The sequence below is a fragment of the Humulus lupulus genome, chromosome 3 (genome assembly GCF_963169125.1).
Source record: "Humulus lupulus chromosome 3, drHumLupu1.1, whole genome shotgun sequence".
NCBI classification, from domain to species: domain Eukaryota; kingdom Viridiplantae; phylum Streptophyta; class Magnoliopsida; order Rosales; family Cannabaceae; genus Humulus; species Humulus lupulus.
Window position 1 is genome coordinate 281,686,879 of NC_084795.1, and position 18,927 is coordinate 281,705,805.

General features: G+C 39.7%; 1 protein-coding gene across 1 annotated transcript; it reads left to right on the forward strand.

The window, feature by feature from the left end:
- The first annotated feature begins 14,870 nt into the window (after window positions 1–14,870).
- Window positions 14,871–17,788, forward strand: LOC133824708 (ricin B-like lectin EULS3). Its single transcript, XM_062257676.1, has 4 exons — window positions 14,871–15,502; window positions 15,587–15,709; window positions 17,180–17,408; window positions 17,490–17,788. Coding segments are annotated over exons 1-4 (945 nt in total). The 5' UTR covers window positions 14,871–14,911; the 3' UTR covers window positions 17,492–17,788.
- The last annotated feature ends 1,139 nt before the right edge of the window (window positions 17,789–18,927 follow it).

Consider the following 18,927-nt stretch of genomic DNA (forward strand, 5'->3'; position numbering starts at 1 on the left):
CTTCATAGTGGAGTGCACTGGTATAGCCGACGACAAGGTAATAACCACGGCCCACGAGCTGTGGAAACTTTACGTCGACGGCTCGTCGAATGAAAATGGAGCGGGGGCAGGAGTTATTCTGATCACTCCTGCAGGGAGCAAATTTCACTCTGCTTTAAGATTTGGCTTTAAAGCATCTAATAATGAAGCTGAGTACGAGGCTCTACTCGCAGGACTGCGAATAGCAAAAGAGCTCAAGGCCAAAGCTATACATTGCTACAGCGATTCCCAGCTCGTGGTTAATCAAATCTTGGGAGAGTACCATGCTCATGGCACAAGAATGGCAGCTTATCTGGAGAAGGAAAAATCCGCATTGGAGTATTTCGAGTTTTACGCAATCGAACAGGTTCCCCGAGAACAAAACTCAAATGCAGATGCCTTAGCTCGACTCGCCACTTCCGCCGAAAATGAAGAGCTGAATGTTGTACCCGTAGAACACCTATCAGCACCCAGTATTACTGAGCCAGACGAGGAAGATGTATGTATGATTGACACAGAACCGACCTGGATGAGTCCAATAGTTGATTATCTCGAAAATGGAATTCTTCCAAAAGACCGGAACCAGGCTCGAAAATTGATGTATCAACTTCCTCGTTACACCATTTTGGACGGAAAGCTATACAGAAGAGGATATTCCATGCTGCTGCTTAGGTGTGTAACCCCTCCCGAAGCAAAGAAGATCATTGAAGAAATTCATGAAGGGTTTTGCGGAGACCATGCCGGGGGGCATAGCCTGTCCAAGAAGATCATACGTCAAGGATATTTTTGGCCAACCATTAGAACATACTCTTTTGAGTATGTGAAGAAATGCGACAAATGCCAGAGATTCGCCACGATACCCCGAGCTCCACCATCCGAACTGACCATGTTGACATCCCCATGGCCTTTCGCAGTATGGGGCATCGACCTCATAGGCTCTCTCCCAACTGGAAAAGGCGGAGTGAAATATGCGGTAGTCGCCGTTGATTACTTCACAAAATGGACGGAGGCTGAACCATTGGCAACTATAACTTCGAAAAAGATCCTTGATTTCGTGGTAAAGAACATCGTATGCCGATACGGAGTACCGAGAAGATTGTATCCAATAATGGAACCCAGTTCGATTGCGACTTATTCACCAACTTTTGCGAAAAGAACGGCATAATAAAGAGTTTTTCATCAGTGGCTCACCCTCAAGCGAATGGTCAGGTCGAAGCCGTTAACAAAACTCTCAAGAGCTCTCTAAAGAAAAAGTTGGAAGAGGCAAAGGGACGATGGCCCGAAGAATTGCCTCAAGTCCTTTGGGGATATAGGACTACAGCTCGGACATCAACCGGACATACCCCGTTCTCTCTAGCATACGGCTGCGAGGCAATGTTGCCCATCGAGGTTGAAATCCCGACGATCCGAACTCAAATTTACGATCAGGATTCAAATCATACTCAGCTCGAAGAAACCCTAGACTTGATCGAAGAAAAAAGAGAAGTGGCTCAGCTGAGAAATGCTGCTTACCAGCAACGAACCACAAGGTATTTCAATAAAAGGGTTCGAGATCGAAAGTTCGGAGTGGGAGACCTGATTTTGAGACGCGTATTCTTAGCCACCCGAGATCCAGCAGCCGGAGTGCTCGGGCCGAACTGGGAAGGACCATACCAGATAGAGTCAGTCATCCGACCTGGCGTATACAAACTTGCGAGATTAGATGGGAGCCTGATACCGCGAGCATGGAATGGCGAACACCTTAGACCTTACTATCAATAGTGTAGGAAGTGTTGCCTGTAACCATGAATTTGTTTGTTTGTTTATTTGTTTTTTAATTTCATCAAATAAAAGGTCTATTTTGTTCCATATGTAATTTCTTTTTATTTTTGCAATCTCTCTTAATTTAATAACCTATGGTCACACTCATAGGATATTAAGGGGGCATCATTGGTATATATACCGTCAGATTAAAAAATAAAAAATATATATTTATGTGAAGTATTTGGAGATAACCAAGTACGCGAGCCCAGATAACTGAGTTATCAAAAACATGAAGTATTTGGATATAACCAAATACACGAGCTTAGATAGTTCGGACAAAACCGAACTACCAAAATCCTAAAACGTTTGGAGTTAACCAGATGTGCAAACTTAACAGGTCTGGAACAAACCAGCCAAAAAATTGATCGATGATAAGTAGGAGCCTAAACCTATCACGAGACAAGTCAAGATCGAGGCTGGAATATCTAAGAGAAAAATAGTTTCAAACTCTTAACCTCGGAACAAAAACTGAGGATGAGGAAAAGTGACTAAACAAAAAAAGATATAACCAGATCATTCACATTACATACCATATAAGTACTTTTGAGTTCATGGTTAAAGTAATATCCGATCTTGATAAGTAACGAGGTCGGAAGAGGATAATTCGAATAAACTATGCATGAATGCATCGAATTTCGAGCCCAAATCCAAACTATGTTTGTATGAATAAATAAACATAACCGGTTCATCAATATAAAAATATGCAAAATATTTCGAGCCAAGAAATGTAAAGCATATAAAAGAATGGTAAAAGAAATTGTATCAGCCCCATGGGCATATATTAAAATAGTTACAGAAATAAGGGGACGCAACCCCGATAACTGATCTCCCCGAGGTCAGATTCAAGGAAAAGGAGTCTCCTTGGCCTTCTCAGCATCAGTGGCACCGGACCCCTCAGGACGAATAGCATGACTATCCTCCTGAGCTTCCTCTGAAACGGTGCCCGAAGCAGCCTTTTCCTTCTCGAGCTGCTTGGCCTTCTCCTTCTTAAGCCGTTCAGCCTCTTCCTTCTCGAGCCGGGCATTCCATCGTTCAAGAAGCGGCGCCTCGTGGGGACCTAAGAAGCTGGTGTCCAGCTCTTCGTTATAAGCCCACATCCGGTACATGGCTGAGTCGACCGCCTTTTCCTTCTTTTCTTTGTACTCGGCAAGAAGACGAGTTTTGGCATCCTCTATGATGTCGAAGGTGGCGGCCTTGTCCTCTTCGAGCTTCTTATTGGTCTCCCGAAGCTGGGTGTTATCTTTCTTTTGCTCCTCGAGTTCAGCTCTCAGCTTTCCGAGCTCCTTGGCCATGTCCTCACGTTCCTTAACCACTGCCTCGAGCTTAGCATTCGCCGCCATCAGATCGTCGTTCGCTCTAAGGTGGAGGTCCTTCGCCTCTTGAGCATGAGTCCTGCTCGAATGGATCTCGTTGTTCAGCTCGTAATTGAGCTGGGCAGTGAAGGCAAGAGCCTGAAAAAAGGAAGAAACCACCATTAGCCTCAGGTCAGTATGAATGTAAGCAAAAGGAACATAGAAGAATACTTACCGCAGCAGTGTGCTCGATACTCTTCTCGTAAAGGACAGTGCGGTCTCGGGTGCCAGTTAGGCACTGCCACTGGGGAGCTTCGAAACTGCCATAGCTCTGGCCGATCCGGGACATGACATCCGAGATCAGCGTAGATCCGTGAGGTCCAGCAGCATTGTCCACCACATACGAGTCCATATGGGTGGAGATTGTTAGCTTCTGAACTCGAGAAGCAGAAGGCCTTCTGGAAAGTTGGGCAGAAGACGTTTCGCCCACCACAGGAGGTTGGGACTCAATGGCAGGGGCACCAACCAGCGAAGTCGGTGCAACCGCGGAGACGACGGCCTGCGAGGATGGCATTGTCGTGGAGGCGCTGGCCTGGACAGTCGACGCAGCAATAGAGCTCGAAACCGGCGGGGCAAGGGGAGGTGTCTTTTTGGACCTCTTGGAGCCTTTGCCCGGCTGACCGGTCTTCAGTGACCCCGCCCTAGGGCGTTTACTCCTCTTGGCGCCTGCATTGTCGATAAGGGCGTCAAGGTCGGAGTCCATCTCGCCTGCACAAGTCACAACGCAGTGAGTCAGTAAAAGAGAAATGTACATCAAGTAATTTTGGTATCAGACATATAGCGATGATAGAAGAAACCTAACTGGAACTCTCCCCCGAGCTCGAGCTTGGGGACCATGATATTCCCCCGTCTTCAGAGGAGGCGGGGGGAGTGCCTTCCCTATAAGTAGGTGATAACCTCGAGAGGTCCCTATAATCATTGGTCCCGTACTGTACAGCTATCCCATTCCACACCTCGTCCGTGGTGTACATGGTATCATATTTCCCGAGCCCACTATCGAACCTATGGACACATTCGTCTACCCAACTCCATATGTAGAAGTGGTATCTATCATGTGGGCACGAGACTAACCTATTGGGCCTGTGTTCTAGTAGTGTGGGAGACCACATCCTTGAGGTAGGGAGGACTTTACCTTCATCTGAGTCCGAGCTCGAGGCTTCATCATTGGCCTCATTCCCGGACCGCGGACTCCTCAGACGAACTGGGAGTGATGGCCTCCTTTCTCTCCTTGGAGGAAGGGCGCCTGTGGGCAGTGGCACCTCCTCTCAGTGTTCATATTTTTTGCTGGATCAGTCGGAGGTTGACTGGCCCTCTCCCAACAACCCGCAAGCTCGGAGCTTGTCCTTGTGTAATAGATACGAGAGAGACCTCCTCCCATAAGGAAGTTGGAGCAAGGCCTCTCTGTGCCTCATCATTGCTTCATTGGGGGTGGGACGCTTAAAATTAGCTGAAAAGCGAAACACATTTCATCTAAATATGGATTTAAGAACTAAAGTCTCGAGCTCAGGAATAAAAGTAACGAGAATACTTACGAATCCGCCTGAACGAGTAATGTCGAGACGGGGACAAACCGTCTGTCCAGAAGAAGGCCTTCTTGAAATCAGGCGGGTGATTGGGGAGATCCTCAAAAACCTTCGTCTCTTTGGGATAGCTCGAGAGATAGTAAAAACCATCCCCTCCCCGAGCTCGGGAGGGGTTACTTTTCAAACAAAAGAGATATAAAATCTCTTGAGGTGAAGGTCCTTCCCACCTCAGCTCATGGTACAAGGACCTCAGGGCAGACAACACCCTGTACGAATTAGTGTTGAGTTGGAACGGTGCCAACCCAACGAAATCAGTAAAGTCTTTGAAAAAAGACTTCAAGGGCAGCAGTGCTCCCGCCCTCATATGTTCTTGGCTCCATGCCGCATATTTTACTGTGGCATCGCGGCCGCCGGGGGCGAAACAGCTCCGTTCTTGACTAGTCGGAGCCCGACACTTCAAGGTGCCTGACAAATGGAGGCCATGGAAGGTCAGGATTTCAGATATTTGGCTGGTTGTGGTAACCGTGCTCCAGTAGAGCTCGGCCTCGAACATCTCCTTCCTCGGCTGCGAGGATGAAGTTTCCCCCATTAATGAAAACTGGAGTTCCCCTGGATGATACGCAATAGTGACCTTTAGCGCAGGGTCGAGGGGAATGGGCCTAGGTCCTGAATTGGGTTCCGGATAGAGGGCCTCCCGAAGAACTCTTCTCTTATTTTCAATGACCTCGTCTATCTGGCGGCGATAGTGAGCTTGAATGTCTTCTTGCTCGCGTGCAAGCTCGTATTCTCTTATCCGACGTTGGTTCCAGGCGAAAAGCGATTCCGGGCTCGGAGATTTCGGCTCGTAAGGGACTGCCAGCAATGACCCCCACCGTCTTTCCAGATTCTGTGACATCTAGCGAGAAATAAAAAATGGTGAGGGCCATGCATGCAAGAGTCACGAGCTCGATGGAATGAGCTCGGAGATTTAGGAACGAGACTAAATACTAAGACCCTTATTGGAGAGTCAGGGGCGTGTATTCCACGAAAAAGAAAAGGAGTGTGGATTATTTTTTGAAAATCCCGAAATTCAAGGGAAAGGAGAGTGGCGGTTAGCCAGGAAAAGCGTTTTTGGGTTTCGTGCATTTGTCAAAGCCCATGTTTTTATCCGAAAGCTTAATGTACAAGAAACGCTGCCTAAGAATTTCAAAACCCAGAAAATGGGAACCACATTCAAACGTCAAAACTGGGTATAAACCAGAGACGAACATCCAGAGTGAAAATCCAGAAAGCATAAAAACCTATCGGTTCAAAACCTCCTATCGTATCATGCTAAGAACATAAACTAGCACACACAGCAAGGACATTTTAAACGAAAAACAAAAACGGCATACTTACACAGTAATGACGATTGCAGAGAGATCGTCGATTGGAGAAGAGGTTGCAGGATAGAACTCACTGATTCGAACAGACCAGGATTCCTTTGTTTCTTTGGTCGAGAAAACATGCACGGAACAGGAACTTTGCAAAGAGGTCTCTGGGCTTGTTTTTCTTCTTTTCTTGCTTATGGCGAATGAGGATGAAAGTGAAGAAGATGAAGAGTGGGGCCTTGTATATATAGGTGGGGAAAAGGAATTAATCAGGAGCGTCGAATGAAATCCTCACTAGATCGAACGAATGGGGATCACTGACAAGAAGGTGCCGAAAAGTTGTCAGACGGACGATCGTGGGCGTGTTTCCAAGGTACTCAAGTACCTAAAATGAGCAATACCCAGCTGACGCGTGTCCATTTTCAAAGGTGTGACGGTACAGTTCTCAGGGAAAGTAGTTCAAAAGTTTCCTTCTCTTAGGATTCGAACAAATACTTTTGAGGGGGCAAGATGTTATACCCAGATTTCGAGCCATGGTAACTATGGCTCCGGAAGTTGGATTCGCAACAAATGGTCTCGTAAGGATTGAAGTATGCTCCAGGATTGTATATCGAGCCTGCAAAGTACGATATATGACCTCGAATATATGAGCTCGAAATGGTCTCGATCTCGAAAGGTAGCTCCGAGAACACACTCATCTTCGGGGACGACTTCGGATCGGGGGTCTCGAGCTAGATGTATGTATGATCTCGAAAGACACGTGATCTCGGGAGATGCCATTAGCTCGAACAATGACGTGAGACCTGGGATACTAAAGCCTTAGAGATACGCGATAATCACCTTGAATATCTACAAGTATTATAAATATGAGATGTAATCCTCATTTATTAATGTAAATCCCCAAGAATCGTGGGATATTATTTGGTCAGTTATGTGTTTCCTGGTCTTCAGGGACGTTTCCTTTTATATCTGATTATAGGCATTTAAAGCCATTTATTTTATTTACAAAAGAGTAACTACCCAAAATATGTGGGATAGTATTCTGCATCCTTCCCTATAAATAGAGAAGCCATGCACCATTGGAAGGGACCGAAATTCTGATCCTGGAGAGAAAACTCTGAAGAATTCATGCTAAGGATTTTTCAGAGATAATCTTAAGATTAATAACAGAGACTCGTGGACTAGGCAGATTTAACTGCTGAACCACGTAAAAATCGCGTGTTTGATTTGTTTTATTTCATTTAGCCATTGACAATCATTGTTTACGTGCTCTTCTTTTACTGTTTGACGAGAAACGGCGTCAATAGGACCAGATATGGTTCAGAAGACTAATGAGGCTATTGAAAAGATTCGAGCTAGAATGCTTGCTTCGCAGAGTAGACAGAAAAGCTACGCTGATCCTAAGCGTAGGAATGTGGAGTTCCAGGTTGGGGACCACTTGTTTCTGCGAGTTTCGCCATTGAGGGGTGTGGGGAGGTTTGGAGTGAAGGGCAAGTTGAGCCCTTGGTTTATTGGACCTTTTGAGATCCTAGAGAGGTTTGGGCAGGTGGCTTATAGGCTGGCCTTGCCACCGTCGCTATGAGGAGTTCATAATGGGTTCCATGTCTCTATGTCGCGGAAGTATGTTTCTGATGCGACGCATGTGCTGAAGTACGGGGATTTAGAATTGCAGACAGATTTGTCGTATGAGGAGCGACCATTTCAGATTTTGGATCGGAAGGAAAAAGTCTTACGGAATAAGACGATTCCGTTAGTGAAAGTATTATGGAGGAGTAGCAAGGTCGAGGAAGCGACCTGGGAGTTAGAGACGGCAATGCGAGATCAGTATCTCGAGCTATTCAGGTAAATTTTGAGGACGAAATTCTCATTAGGAGGGGATAGTTGTAACGACCCAAAATTCGCTAATAAGGCTTAAGGGCCTTGATTAGTGTGTCAGGAGGGCATTAATGGATTAATTGTGATTTAAATGTGTAATTATATGTTTAGTAATGCTTTTGTGATAATATGAAATAAATATGTGATATATGTGAGAACCACATTATTATGTGGGCAGGTTCCCAGAGCACAACTCGAGACGATCCTAGGGTCAGATAGCGGGAAAAGTCACAACGGGACTTAAGATATGACTTTGGTTAAGTCAGGGGTATTTTAGGTATCGGGTAGCGATTTAGACTATCGGGCCATGAAAATAAATATATGGAGATATATTTGAGGTTTGGATGTCTAGGTGGGAATATTGGGGGATTTTACCATTTTGGCCTGGGGGACGGTTCCGGCACCCCGAGCTTTGGGAGTTAACTTAGTGGATAAGACAAACCTATGAAGCCTTTAGAAAGAATTAGACTGACTTTATCTTCTTCCCCTTAGCTGCTTATTTTCTCACTCTTTCTCAAGGAAGCACAAGGAAAGAAAGGAACACAGAAACTTTAAGGGACTCAAGCTGGAATTTCTGAGAATTGAGGTGGGGGAATTGGAGGCTTAGCTTAGGAATTAATCAAGAACTAAATCAGGGTTAAGGTAAGCATTTAATCTTCTTTTCTGTGGTTGGAAATTCTGAGTTTTGGTTGGGTTTTGAGGCAAATATGGTTTTGATGTCTTAAGACAGAATTAAGGAGGAAAGCTTGGGAATTTGCTAGGTTTTGACTTGGTGAAGTGGTTCAGCAGAAGAGGTAAGTTTCAATCCATGATTTAAAGGTTTTAATTTGGATTTGAATGATTGGTTTGGGTGTTTATATCTTTTGAGTTTCAGAAATTGAAAAGAAGAGATTAGTGTGTGTTAGGCTGAGTTTTCTGTGGAACTATGTGGTTTAAGTCATGCCAAAGGAGTTGGGATTAATTGGTTATGAGTTAGGGAGCTTGGGGATGGTTTAAGGTGAGGTTTTAAGCTTAGAAATTGTGGGAAATCTGGGTTCAAAGGGAAGGGCCGCGGCTCTGTTCTAGAGCGCTGCGGCCCTAGGATGAAGAAAGGCCAAGGAGGCTCGGCCAAGGGCGGGCGCCGCGGCGCCCAAAGCAAGGGCCGCGACGCGTGTCTTTGTTCAGGTTGGCCTTGGTTCTGTTTTGAGGCTAGGGCCGCGGCTAAGCTTCAAGGACCGCAGCCCTTGGTTGTGCATATGAACTTTTGAGGGTTTTAGGCATTGGAATGTGGTCTAGTTTGCTCGGGATTGGTTTCACCACCGTGCTTGGTGGAATTCGGATTCCCGGGAGTTAGTTTTGTAACTAGAAACCTATATTTGAATATTAATGGAACCATATACCTTGGTTGTGACTAGGTGATAAAGGCTTAGGCTCGGGAACGGATCGTGCTTGAGGGGCGTTGCTCATAATCAATAACCGTACAGACTAAAGGTAAGAAAACTGCACCTGGTTGAATATATGTGACGGGACTAAGGGCTCCCTATTGTAATTGCTTGAAATGATGGTATTATGCCATGCAAGCTATTTAGTGAACCAACGACCTAAGGGTGCCAAGGGTTACACTAGCGCACAGGGCGCAGCTCGGCCACTGGTAGCCGAGGACAACTTATTATGCACTGAGCTCGGTTTAAGGGGGCCGGAGTCAGTGGGTTAAACAGAGGGTGTGGCCTAAGTCGTCGGCCCTGAATATTATGTGATATGAGTGTAATACGTGATTGATTGTATCTTGAATCTAAATGTATGTGTTGAGTGTCTATTGTGGATTATCTGATGGGAGTACATGCGTAAATAATTAACTGTATGTTATCATTGATTGTGTTGTATATGATGTTTTCTTGCTGGGCCTTGGCTCACAGGTGCTACGTGGTGCAGGTAAGGGCAAGGGCAAGGGCAAGTTAGATCAGCCTTGATTGGACAGCTCAATGAGCGGAATGTACATAGCCAGTTGTTCAGCCGCCACGGTTGAGGTTTAGTCAGGGATGCGAGACCCAAAGACTGTCTATTTTGCCTTAGTATGGTTAGTGATTACTCATGTACTTTTGGGAGTCTGTAAACTTACTGTAACTCTGTTTTCTTATGGGATCCCGTGTATGTAATAGTTTAATTATATAAAATGAGTCTTTTGAGACCAAAACCTTTTTAACCCTAGCTCTTACATGTTTAATGACACGTTTTTAAAATAACGACTTGATTAGCAAGTCTTGCACCTTTATAAGTACATAGTGTAGCGGTCTTGGCTATCCAGGGCGTTACACAACAACCCCAACACTTTTTGAGCAAGTTAAGCCACACAATTCAACAGAAAATTCAACTTAATACTCATAAAAATCACACTCACAATCACTGAAACTTTAAGAACATAACCACCCAAACTAACCAGTCAAAAACCCAAACTCAAACCACAAATTCATAAATTTGAGCTTACCTTGTTAATGAAATCCTTCCTCTAACCAAAACCCAGCTGATTCCCACTGTTTATCCAGCTCAAGTTCCACCCTAAACATCAATTGGACAATAACCTCAATAACTAGCTAAACTCAAAGTTAAACCTAAGAAAACACAGGGTTTAAATCCTTACCTTAACCTTGATTTGATTCCCTTGAATAGGTCTTGAACTAAGCCTCAGAAATCCAGCTCAATTTCCCAATGATTCCCAGCTCTAAAGTCCCAGAATTTTCCCTGCTTCTCCCTTGAGTTTTCACTTAGTTTCCCTTGTGTTTTCCTTGAGAGAAAGGAAAGAAGAACTGAGAAAGAGTGTTTAGGTCGGTTTAGTCTTTCTACGGGTTTCCTCAAACTTGTCTTACTTGTTAAGTTAATCCCAAGGCTCGGGGTGCCGGAACCGTCCCTGAGGGAAAAATGGTAAAATCCCCCAATATTCCCGCCTAGACTTCTGAACCTCAAATATATCTCCATATATTTATTTTCATAACCCGATAGTTTAAATAACTACCCAATGCCTGAAATACCCTTGACTTATCCAAAGTCAACTGCTAAGCCCTATTGTGACTTTTTCCCGCTATCTAGCTCTAGGATTGCCTCGAGTCGTGCTCTACAGGTCTACCTACATAATAATGTGGTTCTCACATATATCACACACATATATATATATCATATTATCATCAATTATCATTCAACATCATTAATCATGGAATCATGCATTTAAATCAATATATTCATGCAAACCATATTTATTTCATTTATGCCCTCCCGACACACTAATCAAGGCCCTTAAGCCTCATTAGCGAATTTGGGATCGTTACATTATCCCTCTTATGGCAGCAAGTTACTAATCGCACTGTAACTGGTTACCCCTCCTGATACATGTTATTTAACCTCTAAGATTATTTTTTACATAAATGTGAAAAAACACAAACAAGTAACTGGTTACCCCTCTAGATAAATGTTATTTAAGCTAGCTGTAGGATTTTTTTTACATAACTTTGAAAAATTAATTAAGTAACTGGTTACCTTACCCAGGTTTTAAAAAAAACGTACAACCTAAAAAAAAGGAAAAAAATGTTTACAATAAATAAAAAAAATAATAAACACAATTCATATAACAAAATTTTTTTTTTTGCAAAACAACCATGGAAAAATTTAATATAAAAATAGTTATATAAAATTAATATAAAAAAATAATCAAATAAGCTAAAAAAATAATCAAATTACAAACATACCCTTCCAAATTCATAAAACTTGATTAAGAGTGAAACTATGGCATAAACAAACTTTTACACAAAAATATGGGAAATTAAACCCATAAAAGTGAAATTAAAACAAAAAAAGCCATAGATTAACTTTTCTTGAAAAAAAGTCATATTTTTGCACAATCTATTAAAATTCCCATATAATATGTAATTTTCACTAAAAATATATTTTCTATTTCTATAACCAATAATTGTTGAAAATAACATCTTTTTTTACTAGCCTAGTTTTAATATTTTTTTACAAAATAATTTATGTCTAAAATTTCGATTAACTATCTGAATTTTTTAACCAATTATTGAAAAAATTTGACCACTTATTTAGAGTGTCTGATGTCATTTTGCAAAAAAATTATAGAGTGCAAAATTATTTTAAAAAAAAAATAGTTCATTTTAACACGAGACCTTCTATAATTTAACATAAAGAATTTAAATGCTAGAAATTATGAGTATTTTTTTAATAAAAAATGAATTAAATATTTAAATGCTACATTTTAGTAATTTTGGTTAATTTTTCTATAAATTATTTTTAGTATAAAAATATAATATTTTAGAAATATTGAATTTTTAGTTGCTATTTACTCTAAAAAATTCTCCTTCTTACAAAAATATAAGGATTGAGAACCTAAATGGCAAAAGTAGAGCAAGTTGAGATTTTTTTGCTACAAAATAGCTATAAATTTATAACAAGGGTTTGATCAAAGCTTAGTGTTTAGGGTCAGTCCGTGAGCATTGGGTCCAACAAATATTTTGATATTTTTATAATAATTATATATGAAATAATATTTTTGAGTATTTTGTATAGAAAAAAAAATATTTTTTAAAATATTGGACCCTTCTTAAGTGGGGCCCTAGAAACAAGTTTGATTCGCCTATGCTTAGGATCAACCCTGTTATTATAAGGTGAGCTTGAATGAAAGTTAATGGAGGAAGTTGTTATAAAGTAATTGCTTCATTTGTGCTAAGAGGCATATCTTCCACCATTGTGAATATTGTGCCAAAAATTATGAATGATTGAAGACAATAATAACAAGGGGTGTGACACTTGAACTAATTGTACCAAGTGTCATATTGTACAATGTCCAAACTTGTTCATTCAATTAGGCCAATCTCAAGCACAAAAACTCAAATATTCAAGAGGGAATTTCATGGTGGGACTGCCATTTTTCTTGTCTAGCACTAGGGTTTCAATTTCAACACATTCCCACTTTTAGTTTATATTCGAATGTAGACTCTTTCCAAGAATAGACATCTAAATATTCTTATCTATAAATAAGTGAGGTTCTTCTTCTTCTTCTTCTTTTTTCACTTTGATTTATATTATTTGAGAACCTATGATCATATTACAAATCATTATGTCCATAATCATAATTCTTATTCATGTTTATTATTGAATCCACACTAAAAATATTGATTAGGTTGATGCATTAACAAATGGAGCTATTTCAAGTACAAGTGAAATGATTTGGATGAACATGCAAACACATCATCATCATTAGCAACTATGGATTAAGTGCACCTAGAAGATACAACCTCCAAGATCAAATCAACCCTAATTAACTCATGCAATTTATCTAAGTGGGTTTTGCTCATTGTTTTGTTTCCACATCCCATTATATAAAACAAGAATATAGACTATTATATATGTATAGTAATGATAATAATACACACACATGAAACACAATGGTGATGTGATGGTAGGTGAAACCACCAACCACTAACTCTATCTTCTTTTCTTATTCTCAATGCACGTTACAACAAAATGAAAAAAACAAGGAATTTTATGTTGCATTCCCCAAAAAAAAAAGTGGCACACTAATGTACCTTTCCTATTTTTCACTCTTATTTTTTTAGGATATATATTGTAGTTTTGGAGAGTATTTGCAAATTTTAATAAAATTGTGAATAATTTACAATATCAAATTTTTTTTTTTAAATTTGTTATAAGTTATTTTTTTTATTTGCGTGGTAAGCAACATGTTTAAACTTTATTTTTTGTATGGTAAATTATTTAGAATTTGAAATATTTGCGGGTAAAGTACCAAAACTTTCACTTTTTTACACTTAAATACCAAAACTTTTTTTTTAATGATGAAGGTACAAAAATGTTACTTTTTCTTGCATTTTGGTACCAACAGGTGATTCTTGACTTTTGACCAGTTAATAACCACGTGTTAACTAAATGTTGGTCCATATTTTGGTACTTCAACCACCAAAAGAATAAAATTTTGGTATTTATCCGAAAGTAAACATAAAAGAACAAAGTTTTAGTTTTTAACCGCAAATTTCTCTTATTTATTTTTTATAAAACAAAAATAGGTTTTATGATTTAATATTTAATATTTATTTTAATTAAAATAGATTTCTAATATATTTTTTCATTTTTAAAATATTTTTTTATATTTTAAATATATTTTAATCATGCTATGAAAAAAAATAGAAAAAAAACAAACAATAACTATAATCACGTTTTGAACCCCCAATTTATACTACAACAATTGTTATTGGATGTCACATTTTAAAAGTAGTCAAACATTATTTATTTTTATTTTGGCTTCTCAAATTTTCAAATCCTATAGTAATTTTTTTTTATTAAAATATAGTTTAAAATATATAAACTATATGTTAATTGATTTTTAAAATAAAAAATAAAATAGAAATCTATTTTAATTAAAAAATATATATTTCAAATCAAATTCTAAAACTTTTTTTTCTAGAAAAATTTGCGGCTAAAATACCTAAACCAAAAGTGGACTAAACTTAAGTTGTTCGATGTTGTTAACTTGTCAAAAGTCAATCATAACATTTGGTACCGAAATGCAAGAAAAAGTAACAATTTATTACTTTTACACCAAAAAAAAAAAGTTTTGATATTTTAGATTAAAAAGTAAAAAATTTGGTACTTTATTAGCAAACATTCCTTATAATTTTTTGAAAATTTGGAGATATTATAAATAAATACAATGTACATTACAAAAAAAAATTGATTCAAAAACCATAGAAGAACTAAAAACACAAGAAGGTACAATGGAATGGTTTTTTTGGGGTGCACCACATAATGGGCCCAAAAAAAATTATTCCTTTTTTTTATTATTTTTAAAAATAATAAATAAATAAAAATATTCTCCTTTTATTACTTATTTATTTAATTATTATTTTCTAAACAAAAAATTAGTCTAAATAGTAACCACCACAACTACTAATAGACACGTTAGTTACTTACTTCCTCTCAACACAAAATCCCAACAATGGAGTTCCCATATGGCCACACCACCACACACCACCACCACCACCACCGCCGAGACCAAGACGACGACGACGACAACGGCGATGATAATCGACAAAGACCAAACTACCCTCCTCCCGGTACTCACTACTCTTCCTTCGACCAACCCCCACCGCCACCACCTCCGACCTCCTCCCACTTCCCCCATGACTCACCTGCAACCCATGTCCACCACTCCTCTCATCAGTCTCCCTACGAAGACCGTTCCTTTCCTCCTCCTCCTCCTCCTTCCTTCGATCATCGCCCACCACCCTTTGATTCCTTCGATCACCGACCTGAGTACGGCGCTTCCACCAACGTTCTCCACGTGGGTCATCATTTTGAGCAGCCAGCGCCGATCGAGGAGCCTGGGTTCCATGGCGATCATCACTCTCGTCCCCATTTGCCCTCTTTTCTTCCTCATCACAGTACTAATACCCACCAGGGTTCTCAGTCTGAGCTATATGGGAGGCGAACTGTTAAGGTCTTTACTAAAGCCGAGCCCAATTACTCGCTCACCATTAGAGATGGCAAGGTCATTCTTGCCAAGTCTAATCCCTCCGATGATTTACAGGTTTGACTTTCGAAACCCATTTTTTATCCTTCATTTTTGAGGAGTTGTTTGTGGGTTTTGAATGTTATGATGATTGGATTGCAGCACTGGTACAAGGATGAAAAGTACAGTACTAGGGTGAAGGATGAAGAAGGTTTTCCCTGTTTTGCTCTGGTTAACAAGGCTACTGGTCAGGCTATGAAGCACTCCGTTGGAGCTACTCATCCTGTAAGATATCACGGGAATATAATCTCTTTATTTAATATTACCTATGAAGTGATTTGGTTCTTGATTCTTTAAAACCTTATGAGTTGAAATCACTTGATCATTATTAAATATTTCTTTCTGTGTTAGTGGGAAATGAACTATTTTGGAGCTAACTTTAAATTATAATATAATTAGTAATAAGTTTGGAATGAAGAAACTAAGATGATTCTCTGATCGAATCCCATTAGCTGCTGTGAGTTTGAGTTATTACCTCTCTAAGTATTTTGCTTTTTTGGGGCTGGATGTCCATTAGAATAGCGTGTGGTCAGGTTTCCACTGATCTTTTTTTTTAACATAAACATAAGCAAGGAAAAACTAAGAACACAGAGTTCATAACTAAGTACATTGACATAGCAGGGTCATTAGTTGCATCAATGGCCAATTTAATAGTACTAACTCAGATTGACCACATATAGCTCACAAACCACATCATGCTGCAAAAGGGTGCATCTACAAGTTCTTTTATTAAAACTACAGCCCTTAGCTCTGACACAGTACCTTATAAATTTGATGGGTTTTCTCTTTGCTTATATTATGTCTACACACACAGTACATACATATGTAAATATTTGCAAAATCTCTTTCAGAAGACCCATTATTATCTACTTCCAGATCGAATCATGTGAGAGATTTAAGATCATTTGATTTCTTATATTTTCGCAACTTATGCCACTCTCCCATATATCACTTTGCACAATGTTTTAGCATTTGGAGGTGTACTTTCTTCTTGGTATGGATGATTATTTAAATGCCACTCTCTTCAAGAACTATCCTATAATTTGCCGTTAGGTCTCTTATTGTCCCTAAAAGGAACACTTTACACTTACAGGTATACCACTGAAGCAAAATAATCTTTTTAGGAAATATCAACTTTCATGTAGAAACTTGATGAGGTGGTTTTAATTACTAGTTTGTCTTTTCTCAATAATCTGGGAGACTCGACTATTTAGATGTTCTCTTTTTCATAAATTGCTAGTGTTATGCTTGCAAGCAACCATTTGTTATGTTCCTTCCATTATTCATTGTATTTTAATAGAGAGGCAAACGTTAAAGAAGTACAGTTATTGAACCTTTATCCACGCTCAAAATCATGTCATTCATATTTTAACCATTTCATCGTGCTGCGGTGTGCTGAATCTAACGTTGAACTTGTCATTATTTCAGAACCTTAAATATTGCCTGTAACAAGAAATAAGAGAGAGCCAATCCTCATTTGTGGTTTCTTTGTGTGTCTCTAATGTTCGACATGTCATAACTTTAATCATGATTTATTAAAAATATGCAGTGATAGGATTGAGAGAAATGTGGTTAATTGTCTATGCATATAATCAAACTTTCTTTGCCATTATGTTTGACTAGCTTGCATATTTCATCACTCCCAATTCCACAACAAGTTTATAAACATCAAAAATTGCCCCTCTCCATATGCAGGTACAGCTGATACCATACAACTCAAATGTTCTCGATGAATCCATACTTTGGACCGAAGGCAAGGACCTAGGCGATGGCTTCAGGCCCGTTAGGATGGTCAACAACATTCGCCTTAACGTGGATGCTTTTCATGGTGATAAGCATTCTGGAGGTGTACATGATGGAACCACTATAGTGCTGTGGCAGTGGAACAAAGGAGATAACCAGCGTTGGAGAATCACACCCTATTGTAAGTTTCCCAACACATGAAAATCTAATTTTAGTAACACCTGCACTTTTACTGTGTTATAATCTAATCTATTTTCTATAGGAATTTGGTATGATGCCTTGGTGGTGGTGCTGCTGCTATAGAGTTTGGGATACTATTCTAATCTGCTTATGAAACTATTAAGTTGTGAGCTTTGATGCTTTATGTGTTTGTTTTCACTTGTGAGTGATATTGTGGTTTGGATTTTGACTATTGCAGCTTGTACCTGCTATATATAACCATATTAATGAGCTTATCATGAGTATATCTGTACTGAGATTTGAGTTATAAACTAGAAAAACACTGCCCATCTATCTATTAATATATTTCCTGGTACATTGCTTCATGTCCAGTTATTACAATGGTCTTGTAGTGCATTTTGTTTAGAGGAAATTACAATCTAAAAAAAAAGAATAAAAAAACGACATCAGTTTCTTTTTTCCAATTTTATGGTTTTGAATGGGAAAATCAACTGATTTTTGGCAATATTTTATGAGGAAATGAGACATCAATTATAAAAAATAAAAAAGAAAATCTTTTCAAAATTTGGGTGATCTTACATATACTGAGTGTTTATTTGCCTCTTGGTTCTTTCTCTATATGTTTTATCTTGTTCTTTTATTTTATTTTCTTCTTCATATTTGTCATCCATTTTCATTTTTCTGCATTTTTTTTTACATGGAGAAGTTTGACTCTTAGCTTAAGTTTGTGCTAGAAAGAGATCATTGATTGGAAAATTTTGGAAAAAATAATAATAAAAGAATTGGTAATAATTTGCCATCTTTTCCTGAGCTGCTATCCAATAAGGCACTATTATAAGATAATATATTTAGATTGATTTTGGTGTTGAGTGTTTTCTAATTCTGATAAATGTAAAGATAAAGACTTTTGCTTGTTTATCAGTTTAAAATATTTGATATAAATATAAGGGTAGGTAACCATTTGTTATCCTGTGTTTTTGCTATTTTCAATAATGCTCATATGATACTTTATATTTTAAAATCGTACATATTTGGTACCTGTTATCCCCATTTCCTCTCAGGGTTTTGGGCCCTCGCCCCGGCCCACGGTCAGAGGGGCCGGTTCGGTATTCGGGCCCAACCCGCGGACTACGGACTGGGCCTGTGCAGAAAGGTCCGGGAAGTACCTCCGGGTTCATGATTCGGCTCGAACGGTCCCGGCACTGTCCGGAGTGCCCCGGATCATCGCGTCCCGCTCCCGGACCCAGAATGGTCCGGGCCCGAAGTAAACGCAGCGGGCCCAAGGTAAACTAACCTGGACCGCTTCATCCCCAGGCTATGGGCCAGGCGTCCAGGACACTGTAGCCGCCTCATTTCGCGTGGGTCTTGTCCCCCCACTTTTCACCTGCAGAAAGGGTCTCCTTGGGATTGTCTGCTGACGTGTCAGGACTGCGCAGCCAAGTACTCTGACCGGTCTTGTCCCCTGAATCTGCCTCGTGATTCGAAGTGGTCAGAGCCAAAGTGCCGTTTTGTCGGGAGAA

Coding starts and splice junctions, on each gene's coding strand:
- LOC133824708 (XM_062257676.1), top strand. CDS start 14,912: ATGGAGTTCCCATATGGCCACACCACCACACACCACCACCACCACCAC. Junction 15,503..15,586: donor ATCCCTCCGATGATTTACAG/GTTTGACTTTCG, acceptor ATTGGATTGCAG/CACTGGTACAAGGATGAAAA. Junction 15,710..17,179: donor CCGTTGGAGCTACTCATCCT/GTAAGATATCAC, acceptor CTCCATATGCAG/GTACAGCTGATACCATACAA.